General features: G+C 44.7%; 1 protein-coding gene and 1 long non-coding RNA gene across 7 annotated transcripts; one reads left to right on the forward strand and one right to left on the reverse strand.

Moving 5' to 3' along the window:
* Positions 1–3,979: 3,979 nt before the first annotated feature.
* Positions 3,980–16,726, forward strand: LOC5507497 (KN motif and ankyrin repeat domain-containing protein 1). Of its 6 annotated transcripts, none has more exons than XM_032376140.2 (11): positions 3,982–4,429; positions 5,596–5,747; positions 8,034–10,356; positions 11,947–12,028; positions 12,446–12,595; positions 12,829–12,927; positions 13,776–13,889; positions 14,119–14,217; positions 14,491–14,592; positions 15,496–15,600; positions 16,080–16,726. In XM_032376140.2, the coding sequence occupies exons 3-11, from the start codon at positions 8,072–8,074 to the stop codon at positions 16,095–16,097; spliced, it is 3,054 nt and encodes a 1,017-aa protein (XP_032232031.2). In that variant the 5' UTR covers positions 3,982–4,429; positions 5,596–5,747; positions 8,034–8,071; the 3' UTR covers positions 16,098–16,726. The 6 variants fall into 6 exon arrangements, with proteins under 6 accessions (XP_032232032.2, XP_032232031.2, XP_032232029.2 ...); XM_032376138.2 differs by having other exon boundaries at positions 8,037–10,356; XM_001628076.3 differs by having other exon boundaries at positions 5,596–5,705.
* Positions 5,222–7,027, reverse strand: LOC116614771. The gene is made up of 2 exons (XR_004294717.2): positions 6,785–7,027; positions 5,222–6,519 (listed from the first exon to the last, which is right to left on the reverse strand). It is a non-coding gene; the product is annotated as an uncharacterized LOC116614771 (long non-coding RNA).
* Positions 16,727–16,764: the final 38 nt, after the last annotated feature.

Consider the following 16,764-nt stretch of genomic DNA (forward strand, 5'->3'; position numbering starts at 1 on the left):
CTAGGGGTTATTACAGAGGAAGCTTTGCTAGGGGTTATCACAGTGGGAGCGTAGCTAGGGGTTATCACAGGGGGAGCGTAGCTAGGGGTTATCACAGGGGGAGCGTAGCTAGGGGTTATCACTGGGGGCGCGTAGCTAGGGGTTATCACAGGGGGAGCGTAGCTAGGTGTTATCACAGGGTGAGCGTGGCTAGGGGTTTTCACAGGGACTCATAGGGATTATCACAGGGGGTGTGTAGTTAGGGATTATCACAGGGGGCGTGTAGTTAGGGGTTATCACAGGGGGCATGTAGCTAGGGGTTATCACAGGGGGTGCGTAGATAGGGGTTATCACGGGGCATGTAGCTAGGGGTTGTCACAAGGGGCATGTAGCTAGGGGTTGTCACAGGGGGCATGTAGCTAGGAGTTATCACAGGGGGCATGTAGCTAGGGGTTATCACAAGGGGCGCGTAGCTAGGAGTTATCACGGGGCAGGTAGCTAGGGGTTGTCACAGGGGGCTCGTAGCTAGGGGATATCACGGGGGGCATGTAGCTAGGGGTTATCACAGGGGGCATGTAGCTAGGAGTTATCACAGGGGGCTCGTAGCTAGGGGATATCACGGGGGGCATGTAGCTAGGGGTTATCACAGGGGGCATGTAGCTAGGAGTTATCACACGGGGCGCGTAGCTAGGGGTTGTCACAGGGGGCGCGTAGCTAGGGGTTGTCACAAAGGGCGTTTAGTTAGGGGTTATCACGGGGCATGTAGCTAGGGGTTATCACAGGGGGCTCGTAGCTAGGGGTTATCACAGGGGGCTCGCAGATAGGGGTTATCACAGGGGGTGCGTAGCTAGGGGTTATCACAGGGGGCTCGCAGATAGGGGTTATCACAGGGGGCGCGTAGCTAGGGGTTGTCACAAGGGGCGTTTAGTTAGGGGTTATCACGGGGCATGTAGCTAGGGGTTATCACAGGGGGCTCGTAGCTAGGGGTTATCACAGGGGGCTCGCAGATAGGGGTTATCACAAGGGGTGCGTAGCTAGGGTTATCACAGGGGGTGCGTAGCTAGGGGTTATCTCAGGGGAGCGTAGCTAGGGGTTTTCACAGGGGGCGTGTAGTTAGGGGTTATCACAGGGGGCGTGTAGTTAGGGGTTATCACAGGGCGTGTAGTTAGGGGTTATCACGGGGCATGTAGCCAGGAGTTATCACAGGGGGCTCGTAGCTAGGGGTTATTACAGGGGGCTTGTAAATAGGGGTTATCACAAGGGGTGTGTAGATAGGGGTTATCACAGGGGCGCGTAAGTAGGGGTTATCACAGGGCGCGCGTAGCTAGGGGTTATCACACGCGTAGCTAGGGGTTATCACAGGGTGCGCGTAGCTAGGGTTATCACAGGGGGTGCGTAGCTAGGGGTTATCACAGGGGGAGAGTAGCTAGGGGATATAACTGGGGGAGCGTACCTAGGAGTTATCACAGGGGGCGCGTAGCCAGGGGTTATCAAAGGGGAAGCGTAGGTAGTTATTACGGTGGGCGCGTAGCTAGGGGTTATCACGGGGGGTGCGTAGCTAGGGGTTATAACAGGGGGCGCGTAGCTAGGGTTATCACAGGGGGTGCGTAGCTAGGGGTTATCAGAGGGGATGCGTAGCTAGAGGTTATCACAGGGGGCGTGTTGCTCTAGGGGTTATCACAGGGGGCGCGTAGCTAGGGGTTATCACAGGGGGCGCATAGCTAGGGGATATCACAGAAGCGCGTAGCTAGGGGTTATCACAGGGGGCGCGTAGTTAGGGGATATCACAGGGGATGCGTAGCTAGGGGTTATTACAGGGGAAGCGTAGCTAGGGGATATCACGGGGGGGAGGGTAGCTAGGGGTTATCACACGGGGCGTGTTGCTAGGGGTTATCACAGTGGAGCGTTGCTAGGGGTTATCACAGGGGGCGCGTTGCTAGGGGATATCACGGGGGGCTCGTAGCTAGGGGTTATCACGGGAGGGCGTAGCTAGGGGTTATCACAGGGGACGCATAGCTAGGGGTTATTACAGGGGGCGCGTAGCTAGGGGTTATCACAAGGGGTGCGTAGCTAGGGGTTATTACAGAGGAAGCGTTGCTAGGGGATATCACGGGGGGCGCGTAGTTAGGGGATATCACAGGGGATGCGTAGCTAGAGGTTATTACAGGGGAAGCGTAGCTAGGGGGTATCACGGGGGGAGGGTAGCTAGAGGTTATTACAGGGGAAGCGTAGCTAGGGGGTATCACGGGGGGAGGGTAGCTAGGGGTTATCACACGGGGCGTGTTGCTAGGGGTTATCACAGCAGAGCGTTGCTAGGGGTTATCACAGGGGGCGCGTTGCTAGGGAATATCACGGGGGGCTCGTAGCTAGGGGTTATCACGGGAGTGCGTAGCTAGAGGTTATCACAGGGGGCGTGTTGCTCTAGGGGTTATCACAGGGGGCTAGTAGCTAGGGGTTATCACAGGGGGCGCATAGCTAGGGGATATCACAGAAGCGCGTAGCTAGGGGTTATCACAGGGGGCGCGTAGTTAGGGGATATCACAGGGGATGCGTAGCTAGGGGTTATTACAGGGGGAGCGTAGCTAGGGGTTATCACAGGGGGCGTGTAGCTAGGGGTTATCACAGGGGATGCGTAGCTAGAGGTTATCACAGGGGGCGTGTCGCTGTAGGGGTTATCACAGGGGGCGCGTAGCTAGGGGTTATTACAGAGGAGGCGTTGCTAGGGGATATCACGGGGGGCTCGTAGCTAGGGGTTATCACAAAGGGAGCGTGGTTAGGGGTTATCACAGGGGGTGCGTAGCTAGGATATCACGGGGGGCTCGTAGCTAGGAGTTGTCAAAGGGGGCGCTACCTAAGGTTGGCCAGAGGGGATATGCGTAGCTAGGGGTGGCTACCTCGTCCCCTCGACCGTCGAAATAGTGTTTCTTATAAAAGAATGACGAGGCCTTGACATTGCATTCGATATCTTTGTCTGCGTACTCCTGTCAGCTGCCCTCTACCCTGGATACGCGTCAGTGTGGATACGTTTCTTTTGTGAGCCTATTCAGGTCCGTACCCAGGGGGTGCGAACGCACCTCCCCACAACGGCCACTTTTGGTTCTCGATAGACGATCTGACAATAAACGTCACGTGGAGATACTGAAAAGGCATAAAAAAATCCTTTTTCGTTGTTTCGGAGGTGGATTTAAATTAGAGAACTTCTTCCCCCCCCCGGAAAAATTAGGTTCATTTTTACGGATTTGCACCCCCCCTCCCCAAGAAAAATCCTGGGTACGGGCCTGCTATTGCTATTGTATAGCGTCCCTAATGGACCCAAGCTCAAAACTCAAATTTCACTATGAGAATCAGAGGTCATAAATGAAGTTGTGCCCAAACTTTGTTTACTGCGTTGCGTACACCGTCTTGTCAAGATGTACTGTTCAATATCTTGCGGCTCTATAGTGTTCAAGGTAAAAATACGGTTTTGTACACGGTTTGTACGTCACAAATAAACATTCACACAGCAACATCGAATATAAAGAAAGTAGAGTACAGGCGTTAAAAAAACTCTAAACAACTAAAAGAACATCGTTATTCACAGGTAATTAAGGTTAGTAGGATTCGACGCGGTGGCCGAGATAGCTTTGAAGTCTTTAGAAACCGTAGCACTTTTAGATAAATAAACTCATTCCCTCGGGCAACTTTACTTTTTCAATTAAAAATAATCATAGATAACAACAACTTCTTACCACTAATAGACATTTTGAAAAGAACAATTGAACAATGCTTTATGTAAGCAAAATGAACATGGTATTTGAACAGCTTTTGCTATGATCAATCCTATGATCCCTTACAATCCCTGAACCGTCCAAACAGCTCAAAACTAAAGTTAAATGATATGCTAAACAAAAATGAGTTTGCAAGTACGGTAAACATTTTCGCGCGCAATTTCTCGGTTCGATTGTTGCGAAGGCGCGCGGTTGTTTATTGGCTGCCTGTGTGTGCCGTCATATTGAAAGTGTTGTTTTGATGGTAATTAGAACACTTGGCTAAAATAGCTATACGAATGGGATGGTAGGAATCAAAGTCATCGAAACGCAGCAAACCATAAAGATCCATTAGCGCATAAGTGCTAGAATCACTGCTAGAAAGTTCAACGCCGCGTGCCATCGTGTCACTTCGGTGCAAAAAAGTTTATCGATAAGCTGGAACTACGCTTGGATAATTGGACTACTGCGGAATTCAAGTATCGGCTTACATCTTATGTGGCTGGTGTTCACGCGTGCAATCCCTGGGACTTGGGTCTTTAGGAAGTGGATTATGCCTGTATCTATGGTTTGGGCCTTGGGGTGATTTATCAAAGCACTTAGCAGTTAGACACTATAAGAGAAGCTTTATCGAACAGATTCGACGGGAAGCTGTTCGTAGATCTTCTGAGAGTCCGGGATTTATCGAGATTATAACAATGAAGGTAAGTGGTGTTCTCTTAGAGATGTGTCTTGCTTCATTTTCAGTCAGGCCGTTTTCTATCATTTTATTCTTCACAGAGTGCGAGCTATTCAAAGCATTTTAAGTTGGTTTGCTCAGTTTTATTTGAGCTTACATATTCGTGACTGGAATAGCTCGTATTCGTTTGAGTTTAGTAGGACTTTATCTTCATACGGTTGTGAAAGATTTCGATAAGAGACCAACCGCACATGAAAACAGATTATATAAATTAATGTATCTTATTATACAGTTAACACGTTTTATAATATGCAACTATAGATAATATTGGCTTTACTTCTAGCATTGCATAATAACGATTTCATAACTGACCGGCTCGTTTGCAGTGATTTTGTAAACAAAGTTAGGAGTACCGATGTTCAACCCTATTCTCACGTCTAGGGGAGCAAAACTCACGGAATTTAGAGCACCAAAAGGCATATGTTTACTCAGTAAATTACCAAAGAGGAGTAAAGTCGACACTTCTTTGATGAATTAACTCTCGATAGTAGATTTATTTTCTTTTCGTTGACCTCGTTAATCCAGCATATGGTTAACATTTAGCAGGTTTGACAGCCCCTATCAGTTCTGCGCTAGAAAAGTCGAGTTGAAATACCACTCGATAGACTAAACCAAGTAATTATTAACATAAAAGCAGCTGATACGGAATACCACTTAATAGACTAAACCATAGTTATGACTAAACCGAGTAATTATTAACATGCAAAGCAGCCGATACGGAATTTTGTTTTTGTTTTGGGAGATATTCAGTTTTTTATTGACTCCATTGTGTTTCTTCGACCTTTAGATAAAAAGGTTTATGTTCTTTTGAAAAACTCCTTCTTTTGCGCAACGGGATATTATCAGAAAAGAAGACATATAAAAAAGAGACTACCAGAAATTTCTCGAAATTCAGTATCTAGCCTCTATAAATTTTTTGGATTCACTGTATAAACTGTCTTGGTGTTTATCTCTTAGTTATGTTGGAATTTGTTTTTATCCCTCGCTAAGTAAAAACCTCATTTGTAGAGTCAACACCGTCCTATAAAGGCAGACCCACCACATGTGAAGGGTCACAGACCGGGGTCGCAAAACACAGAAAACCCGCCGTGGATGAAATATCACCTAATGATCATTTCCTTTCTTATCTAGCGAAGTCCATATTCGATAGCGAAATAAGATCCTTCAACGCGCCCTAGAAATACTGGAATAAACCACTCAAGATATCCCCCGATCAGGTTTCACCACGTCTTCCTGCAAAGGTAAGAGCGACCAGCGAGATTTAGAGCGACTATCGCGGCACGGTGAGTATTAGATTATTATTTACTATACTATACTATTCCCTTTTAAGTCTTTGTCCAGCCTTTTATAATATCGCACACACTGGCTCCTCACACAGTTCGTGTTGTGCGAGGAATCGTCCATCTGCCATATCGTTTTAGTCAAGTTTTACGTTGTTGTTTTTGTTTGTAATTTTTTGTAGGCAAATTTTTAGCTCGATTTTTATAGAAGCATCTTTTTCAAGGATTTGGTTTCTTCGTAAACCAGTACATTTATGATGATAGTGTGAGATTATTTCTCCCGTGACTTTTATAATTAGGAACATCTGAACTGTTCCACTACTTGGCGACCTTCGCGTGTCTCGCGTGTTATTTCCAGTCTTGCGTGATCGTGTAACGAGGCAATCATCGCCTGTACTTTTTTTCTACAAGTAAAGAAATAAAATAAATCGTTTTACTATTCGGATCCTCAAAATGTTGCCTGCCTCTTACGGGGAGTTTGCTATTGGGGTTTTACAAAGGGCTATTTGCGAGATGTTGTCTGGCAAAAAAAGACAGCCAAGCCCCGGAAGACATTTAGCCGTGGTTTATGAGTAGATCTATTGTGCCTTCTTCTTACTGATAGGTCGTATGTCAATTATCAGTGTCTGTTCCACTCGGGATAGAAACTGTTCAATAATATATACTGCTGTGATTTGGAAAGTGCCGCTGGGCGGCATAGAGGGCATAGAGTTGTGTTTTTGTCAGAGATAGCATCCCTCTGTTGCAGATCCTCTTGGGTGTTCTTTAGCGAGAACTACAATAACAAATGACATGTTTGTGAGTCGGCTTCTATTGCGATTATGCCTAGTATTTTGAGAATACATAAGGACTTCGGCATTCGATGAAACATAGGTCCTTAAGTCAAGATTTTTTCAGTTTTTACTTTTTTTGTCCTCCTGCACTCCTTGTTTGATCAGGATTCATGGAAGACGTGCATCTTATAGTAAGAGTTATATATTATCGCTATTTTTCGTTAATATATAGTGGATTAATCAGTGTGATTACTGATTGTAACTGACCGCTGTGAAAAGAAAAAAATCTAACCAGCCGCCCAACGCTCTTCCTCCTTTCTTGCGTACCCGCCAGCTCTGATTGCCACGATTTAAATCGAGAGTTATTAGACTGTTTTGCACCTTCGCAAGGGCAACAATTACGAAATGCGTGCTTAGAGGAATGTGGAGTCATTGCTCAGGGTTAATCTGTATGTCGTCAGCCCTTCAACTAGTTCAAGTAATTGGTAAATGGCGATTGTTAGGAATGACTTTATCTACACTATGATATTGGCAGGCTAATAACATGCATTCTTCGGGCCATTTTTTAATGACCGTTTTAGTATTTTCAATTTGACATTTGGCCTTGTTGTTTTGCTGGATTTCTTTTAGCTTCAAAAACAAAGAAAATCTTCTTTAAGCTAAATTGCGGTCAATAAAAGTTTAGATCGCCTACGGAATGCTATTTGCTGCCTACGTTAGCGAATCGGATATTAGCGTTTCTTGTTGAGATGTTTTTTCCCAGGGTTTAACTTGTTTTCGGTTCCGTGAGACGAAATATGTTATCATCGTCACAAGCGTCAATTATGACTTTCTGACCCCACCGACGGCGGACAACTTCGGATGCGGTCAGCGGCCTTTTTTTTCTAGAACACCACAAATAACAATAAGTGTTTTGAAATTTATATATATTTCACAGTAGATGCAGTCACTGGATGTCTTATTCCAAAAGGCAGTCGAATATACCTTGGCGAAAGTTTCGACATAAGGTTTATTGGGTTTGAAGTAGTTCTGGTGTGAGCGGACTATTCGTGCAGTGCTGTGTTCGTAACCTTGGGCGATTGGTTATTAGCTATTGGCACGGATAGATCCTACTCAAACGACATCCGCCTACATCTTACAGGATCCTGTGTGGTAGAAAATCGCTCTCATCAAAGCAAAGTATCTTCTGGTATTGCCTTTTTACAGTATTTTATTGCATCGTGAAAATGGCCGTGTAAACTTTCGAGTAAATAATTGTTTAAGTATAAAGGGCGGTGAAGTATTATTAATACAAACCAGATGTTGCTGTGCGTGACTTTAAAAAAAATTATTGAAAAACTGAAAAGCTTGGTTCTCACTAAGACGCAAGCGCAATGGCAAGAAAATCAAGCATTTACGTTCTCTTATGCTTGTCACTGCACTTGTGTTCCAGTGAGAATCAGAAAATGACATGCGTTGCGCTTGCGCATAGGACCTTCTAATTACTGAGTTAATGTACTATCCTTTTTTTTACCAGCAGGTCGCGTAGTGACACTTCACTGATTCACCAAAAACATGTCCAGTCAACCTTTCGCCCTCAAGAATGCTCGCGCTAGTCCCACAAGCGCTCCTCGGCAGTCATGGGGCGAGCCCTCCTCCTTCCGGTACGATAGCGACGGCGACAGCTTCTCGGACACGGATTCGTACGAGAACAGCTACCGCCACTCAGACCCCCTGTCCCCAAGAAGTGACTCCCCAGCGAGCATCTCCAGCGCCGGAACTTCCAACATGCCACCGTCCCCACTCACCTTCGGCTTCGATCCTGAGTCCTTTCAATTCTATCAGACGGTAAAGCCATCCGCCGTGATGCTGGAGGAATCAATAGACAGTCTCCCACATGGGTCGCAAATGAAGAATACTCTTATACACATCCGACACCAGATGAAGAAGAGCCTGCTGAGATTAAAGGAGCTCGAGGATCAGGTCCGAAACATCCCGACGCTGCAGGTACGCATCTCAGTGCTGCAGGAGGAGAAGAGACAGCTGCTGAGGCAGCTACAGGCCAACGGAGGCAGGAAGAAGAGGTCGGGATACGGGCAGGATCTCTACCTGAACTCCCTGAGGCAGCGAGGCTGTAAGAGCGACACAGAGGAAGATAATGACGAGTTTAGCTCCATCAGGAGAAAGCTGCGACAACGGCTGCATTCGGCCGGCGATCAACCCAACGAGGAGAATGTCTGTGACCGCTGCAAGGGGAGCATTGCTGCTATCCTGCCAAAAATGCGCATTCCCAGGTCACGAGGAACGCAGACGAAGATAGAAGGGGTCAATAACTTGATTTGGGACGGAAAATGGAGTCGGAACGGAGCCGATATCAACGGCAATGTTCCACTAAGTCGCCGAGTAGAGACCCGGTCTGTCGGTGTAGGAATGATGAGGTCTTTTACTAAGGAGTGTGGTGTCGGTGACAGTGTCGCCGTGCAGAAAGTTGAGGATTCTGGGATTCAAAGTTCTGTTGCCATGGTAGAGCAGGCTTGTGACGCCATTGATGTGTCACGCGATGATGTTGGTGTCACGGTCAAGCCTTTGTTAAAGTCCAAAGCCACCTCCACCTTGGATATCGCCCAAGATAATGGCAAACCAGAGACGCTTAATGCGCAGACTCAGACTGGTTTCTCTGAGCCGTTTGTATCGGTTGGAGTCGGGATCTGCGCAGTGGATGATGAATTCTGTACTCGCTGCGCAACCGTGGAAGCGAGTTTGTCTACGAAGACTGTTGACGAGATAATTGCAACACATATCGATCTTCCCGTCCCCAGATCAATAGGGACAGGTGACGCCTCGCTCACTGATAGCTACCTCTGTGACCGATGCACAAATCTGGAAATAAGGGACTCTGGATCAGGGGACTTGGGAGTGGATGATCCCTACATGTGCCAGAGGTGTACTGATGTTAAGACCTCGGATTCCGGTTGCGGTGATACCAGTATAACTGATAACTACTATTGCTATCGCTGCTATAACTTGTCCACGCGGTCTGTAGGATCGGGGGAATTCGACGTTACAAACACTGTTTGTGATAAATGTACCAATGACCCAAAACGGTCACTGAAGAGAACGCATAGTGTTGGTGTCGGAAGCTGTCGGGTCACCGACGTTTTATTGATTGCCAACGAGTGTCGGTCGTTGGGTGTTGGCGAGCACGCAGTCTCAGATCTGTTCTGTGATAGGTGCACGAACATAAAAACCAAATCAGCAGGAAGTAACACTGTTACCATGGGGACGAGAACAATAGGCGTGAGTGATAGCTGTTTGAGTGACAGCTATTGTGACAGGTGTATGAATGTGCGGACGCGTTCACTCGGTGTCGGGGAATGTTGCTTGACTGATAACTTCTGCGAGCGATGCTTCCATCTCCAGACAAAAACAATAGGCACTGGTGACTATGATATCAATGACAGCGGATACGATCTGAGAGCAACCGCTGACCGCATCTGCGAGCGGTGCTCGAGTCGCCAGACAAAAACAATAGGCACAGGTGACTATGACGTCAGTGACTGCGCAAACGAGCCGAGAACAACCGCTGACTGCTATATCAGGGGCCCTAAAGTGATCCACATCAATGGCGATGCAGAGAAAGCTGAGATTTCTTGTTATGTGACAAAGAAGTACTCGACTTCGGATGACTTTACGGACAGTAGCGAAAGGAGCGAAACAACTGCTTCGACTCTTACAGGCATTAGCGACACTCTAGAGTCAGATAACGACTCTATTGATCACGATAACCCGAGCAGTGACAGCACTGGGCAGATGAGCGAGCCCACAGACGCGTCCAGCGGATTCCACCAGACGCGCATTAGGTACGGCAGACCACGTGTTATGACATTTTCATAAACACGCGCGCGCTATCCAAAGCACGCGCGAGACAATATTGTACACGCGCGAACCATATTAAAATCCCCATTAACCATACTTGAGAGAAAAAAAATAGGGAATTGTAACACGAGCCAAAGTTATAAGATAACGTGAATTGAGAATATAAACGATAGGAAAGGTTGCGCTATCTCTGAATGTTATCAGAGTATGAGAGTGTTATCATTAAATTGATTTTTCTAAATCAGTCTATGCTACTTCACGGCTGCCGGCATGCAACAAAGGCTAATATATTTGTATTGCGTGGCAATAGGCCAAAGTCAATGAAATATACAAACCGGTCGCCTGGCGCCACTTCTCGGATATGTCATTAGAGCACTGATGAAAGAAGCTTGTCGATATAAGCCTGCGTAGCGTGATACCCTGGCTGTTTTGTTTGATGGGGCTTCCCCGGGTCATGCTGTGGTTTGCCGGGAGAGTTATCACCGCCGATTCAGACAATCGCATCTTTTTCAGCTGTTTCACAGAACAGAGTTAAGTATTTTTCTTAAAGTGAGCAATCCAAGATCTTAGATTTTATATTCAAAAAGACTCGCCTTTGAGAGATTTTCCCGAAAGCGAAACTGCCAAAGAAAAAGTTTTACAAAACTTCATTTATATATAGTTTTGCGTTCTTTTAATTAACTTGGCGCATGCGCGATATTGTAGTAACCGCTGACGGAAACACATATGGCGAACTTCTGGCGCTGGTCACGTGTTAAATCCTGCTAATAGAAAAATCCATATCCCAGAGTTAAACGCATTCATTGTCATTTCAAAAGAATGCATCATATTAAAAATCGACTTATGAAGTTTTATCTACTCCGCGTGCGGTTTTAAAATCTTTAGGGTTTTCTTAACCATGATTGTGCGGAATCTATTTCGCTTACCGTTTCGTAATTCTTAGGGTTCTCCATGATTGCAACAATCGGTTGAGCTTAACTTAATCAAAAAGAGATTTAAAGGCGTACTCACCATGATCACCGTTTAATCTTTAAATCCAAGCTCTTGGTTTAATTAAACTTGAATAAATGTCTTTCAGATTAAAAAAAGATATTAAGGTTCATAACTATTTGCTAATGTTAGGTCGAGTTTCAAGGTATTGTCTTTCAAATGCAGCTGTAGATCTAAAAATAGATTGGCGCATTTCTATGCGGTCTAAATCTTAAGAGCATTGGCACTGGAGTTAAGCATAGTTAAGTATCCTTAAATATCTCAGTCTTTATTAGTAAGCATCATATTTTCAATAACAAACAACGCGCGCGCGACACGCACGCAACTTGATGCGTCACATGCAAACATTATAGTTGAAAGACAACTAAACATGCTCACGAAATGACAAGCGAAAACGAATACTTTATATTTTGGAGCCTCCAATGTACTAAAGAACACTCAATTTGTAGTTTGCAGAGTTCAAAGATCACCGTTATCGTTTTTCCCACGGTCAAAAATTGCATAGTTGTCCCGCGTTAAGTAGTCACATGACAATACTCTAGAACGATTCCACCATGGCTAAGTGCTCGCTCTTATCGTTTCAGGATAAACGAAGAAGTTGTTTTGGCTTGCAAGCTGCTAAATGGACATTTGTACAAGGACAAGGAAATCGGCAGAGAACAGATGGTATTGGACTTACTCCTCCCCACTTCAAACTATGTTAGATGAGTATTTCGAAAAAAAAAACTAAATATTTTTCCCTAAACTGAGTTTCCAAAGCTCTTCTTAAATTGTATCATTCAATAACAGAGCTTCAGAGAGCCTTAAAAGGTACCCCTTCCCCTTTTAGGTCTACATGTCTTGTGTGATTATGAGGGAACCTAGCAAATCCGATACTCCGTCATCTAAACTTTTGATCGCTTTTATGAAATGATGCACAGACAGAAAGCGCTAGGCCATAGCATGGGATAAGCCTGGCGTTAATGACACTGCACAATAAAACTGTGTCAGTCCGAATGACAAATAACCTTCTCTTTAAAAGTAACTTAGCATTTGACACGATGCGAATGGTGAACCTGATATATGTTTTTTTCCTCACGTTAGGTTTCCTGCATGGGCACGGTAGAGAGCAACTGGTTTGATAGCGTGTCGACGACAAAGTGTCGCAGTGACGTCATTCGCAGCTACATCAAGACCTTTCGGACGCATATTCCTGTCCTCTTGGAGACGATTGTTAACCTGTCGGACGCCGAGGTAAAATTCGTAACCCTCCCGAACGCATACTCACCCCTATCGGAGACGATCGTTGATCTGTTGGACGCTGATGTAAAATTCGTAACCCTCCCGAACGTATATCAAACTCCTATTGAAGAAAAGTGTTAATCCGTAACCTAGGTAAAACTCGTAACCCTCATTGGAGACGATATACCTCATTGGATATGTAAGAACGCATATCATATTCCATATCATATCTTTTTCTTCTCCAGGGAAACAATGCCCTTCATTATGCTGTGACGTACAGGAATTGGAAAGTAGTGAACGTCCTGCTCAACACAGGCTGCGTCGATGTGAACCTCGTGAATAAAGTAAGGGTGCACTGATGATGGTAATAGTGTATAATAGAGAATACTACATGGAAAGTGCGCGCGTACGATTTTTATTCACGAGTTGTGAAGTATCAAAAAACGAACGAGTGGGCGCAGCGAACGAGTGAGTTTGTTTGATACAAAACAACGAGTGAATAAAAACTGTACAAAGCACTGATAACTTTATAATAAGCTTATTATATAACATTTTATTAGACTTGGCTGCAGAGGCTCCGAGGTTTGTGCTGTTCGACGGTTCAGTTGAAGACAGACAGAAACTTACATTGTTTAAATGAACCTGTCTCGCTAATGTCACGCACGAGACTGTAGCTCATGTTACACAAGTGGTGCACTTTTTAATCTCTAAAATCTCGACATCTATGAAATAAATAAATTACTAAATGGAAAATGCTTGTACGATTTTTATGCACTCGTTGATGCGTTGGGATTGAAGCCATTCAAGTGCAGTGAAAAAATATCGCTCGTCCAATCAGAACCGCGAACGACTTTTCTTCACGGTGAAAAAAATCGTTCGCGCCTCTAATTTGCTGAGACCAGTGAACGAAAGAAAATTTACTGAATATGTTTTCAGTGAGTATTTCTCAGTATGTATATAATAATGGTGATTATTATTATGATTATGATTATGCTGATATTGATGCAATGATAATGATGATGACGACGACGACAACTATTAACGTGATTAATTGGGTTATATGCTTATGCTATCTTTCCGTCTAGTTCATCATCCCTAGTTGTAGTGTAGATAAACTAAGTAGGCTTGAAAACGCTGTTGCAGTGTAACTATTAGCTGGCTTGGAGTTAATATATTTTGTGCGCGTTTTTAGGCCGGCTACTCCAGTGTGATGCTTGCGGCGGTAACGGGCTGTCAGAAGGATCAGTATCGTAACGTTGCTCGCCGTCTCTTCCAGATGGGGGACGTCAATAAGAGATACGGCGAGGTAATTAAACATCCAGAGCCACACCTTTGTTATTGATCTTTAATTAGAGTAAAAAGTATTTTAAGACATTTCTAAATAATTATCGAATAATACCCTTTAAATGGCGTGTTGGAACGAGTACACTCGTCTAACCTTTGATACTAGGAATGGGGAAGGCCGAAAGTCTCACATATACTAACTCGTACATCCCCCCCCCCCCCCCCCCCCCCGCCTTGTCTGTTGGTTGTAGACTGGTCAGACGCCGCTCATGCTGGCCGTAAGCCGAGGGAGACTGGACATGGTTGACTTGCTTTTGGAAACCGACGCTGACGTCAATGCGCAAGACAATGTATGTAAAAACGATCTATGAGGTTGGTCTGGTGTGTTTGTGAATTTGGTGATGACATTGTTAGAAACACGCGTGTGTGGACGACGAAAGGCGGCCGTTCTTTTGTACTAAACCAATTTTGTTACAAACCAATAGAAGTTGATGAATCTATGCTCAATCACACGTGCGGAGACGAAACCTTGTGCCATTATGGTAGCGTTAAAAGCATTAAACCCCCGTGGCCTTAACTGCCGGTTACCAGATTAAGCTTAAGTTCCGTGTTGATGTTCGTAGGAGGGGTCGACCGCAATCATGTGCGCAAGTGAACACGGGCACACGAATATCGCACGGAGGCTACTTGCACAGCCGCACTGTGACTCCTCCATTGAGGATAACGTAAGTCACTTAATGTCACACAACACGGGCACACGAATATCGCACGGAGACTCCTTGCACAGCCGCACTGTCACTCCTCCATTGAGGATAACGTAAGTCACTTAATGTCACACAACACGGGCACACGAATATCGCACGGAGACTCCTTGCACAGCCGCACTGTCACTCCTCCATTGAGGATAACGAAGTCACTTAATGTCACGCAACACGGTCACACGAACATCGCACGGAGGTCATTTGCATTGCAGCACTGTCACTCCTCCATTGAGGATAACGTGAGTCACTTTGAGTCACGCAACAAGGTCACGCGATTACGCCGCACTGAGTCTAATTACACACTGTGACTCCTCCATTGAGGATAACGTAAGTCACTTTGAGTCACGCAACAAGGTCACGCGATTACCGCACGGAAACTACTTGCACAGCCGCACTGTGACTCCTCCATTGAGGATAACGTTAATCACTCAATGTCACGCAATTCTGTCGCACAAATATCACAAAAAGTTTTTTGCACGTCACGCAGCATGGTCGCGCGAACACCGCACGGAAGCCTCTTGAACAGCAGCAGTTTGTTCCCTAGTCACAAAAAGAACGCGCGAAGCGTAGGCATAGATGCAACTACTCCACGGCTTACCTATCAGTTATTACCAAATGTAAAAGGTAAATAAAGAATAACGCAAAAATGTGGAAAAGATATCTTAGACAGACACCCTCCTGAAGGGTACGCCCCTTTTAAGGCTTTTTTCTCACCGCAACTTCTCTTTGAGAATCGTATAGGTCACAGTGTTCATTCATTTGGTTGCATCCATTTCATGTCTCACCCTCGATGGTGCGGTTTATAATTAAAATATGCGGCCAATAATTGTGATTTGCGGTCTTTAATTACAATTTGCTTGTTTGTAGGAGGGTAGCAGCGCGATGTCTATAGCGATGGAAAGGAACTTCAAAGACATCGCAGTCTTGATATACGCACACTCTAATTTTCCACCTCCAAGTCCGGGGAGGAAGGTACGTGAAGTTGCTTTGACATATCAGTTCAAGGCGCGTACTTAGTGGGACGCGAGCATCTCCCCCCTCCCTCCTCAAATTCCGCCTGGCTCCTGTGCGCCTAGTAATAGTGCAAGAAATAGTGAGGAGTAAGTTTGCGACAAATCAAGTCTTTCAGTTTTGTCCGTAGTCATTTATTTAGGATCGGGTCCCATAATGTTTTAGACGATGTGTGTTGAGAATTGCGCGCACATCGAACATATAGACACAAGCACAGTATTGGTGCAAGTCCGCCTTTATTTATCTTAAGGAAATAGATCAGCACATGGTTGAAATGGTATGTCTTATGCCGTGCAAACAGAGAAGTTGCGCTGACGTTTCAAACGTTAGCCAGACATGGAGCCAAAGATCTAAGAGCCAAGATTTTATAAAGCAATATGTCTTGTTAATAAAATTTTGAAATGCTATACAAATTCATCTGGTATGATTTGTCTTTGCAGCGCACATCGGTTGTATGAGTGTTTGGTGTCATAAACAAGCAGAGACCGCGCCTATCGGACCGCCCTTTTCAATCTGTGTAGAGCAAACCGAGAGAAGCCTGGGGAATAGGCTAAATGAGCTCAGTGAAAACGTTTGAGTTTGTCCAAATATATTTGACGGTTAACCTTCACTTAGCGTCAAATAATATACACCATTTATATCACATTGTGTCATCTATAGAATGATGTATGATGTCATTGGTATAGGCGAAGGGATATGACATTTATTTATCACATATTTTATTTAAAGTTAGTTTATCACGAGAGAGCATTCATGCTCTCTTGTTTATCATTATTATTTTTCTCTTTTCTTCTTTGAAAATAAATTGCAATTAAGTTTTTTTTACGATAGACTAATATTTTATCGAGAATGGAATGTTTTATGTATGTTGTATTTTAAGATACGGTTTTACAATACGAAGGTTGTTCTAAAGGGTTTTATAAATAAGGATCAATTAAAGCACCTTACCAAGTAACCGAATTTCAATTAGAACTTCTGTTGAATAAATTGTTATTGAGAACAATATAGAAATGACTAAAGCATTTTGTATATTGCAGATATATATTCATGTTTGATAACGAATAAACAGATAAAGGTTTTACAGAGATACTTTGTCAATATGTATAGCTTCATCCTTCGTGTTTT

Source organism: Nematostella vectensis, chromosome 1 (genome assembly GCF_932526225.1).
Source record: "Nematostella vectensis chromosome 1, jaNemVect1.1, whole genome shotgun sequence".
NCBI classification, from domain to species: Eukaryota; Metazoa; Cnidaria; class Anthozoa; order Actiniaria; family Edwardsiidae; genus Nematostella; species Nematostella vectensis.

Excerpts from the sequence above, each read along its gene's own strand:
- LOC5507497 (XM_032376140.2), top strand. The coding sequence starts at position 8,072 with ATGTCCAGTCAACCTTTCGCCCTCAAGAATGCTCGCGCTAGTCCCACA. Across the intron at positions 12,029-12,445 it reads AAATCGGCAGAGAACAGATG|GTTTCCTGCATGGGCACGGT; the intron begins GTATTGGACTTA and ends TCCTCACGTTAG. Across the intron at positions 12,928-13,775 it reads ATGTGAACCTCGTGAATAAA|GCCGGCTACTCCAGTGTGAT; the intron begins GTAAGGGTGCAC and ends GCGCGTTTTTAG.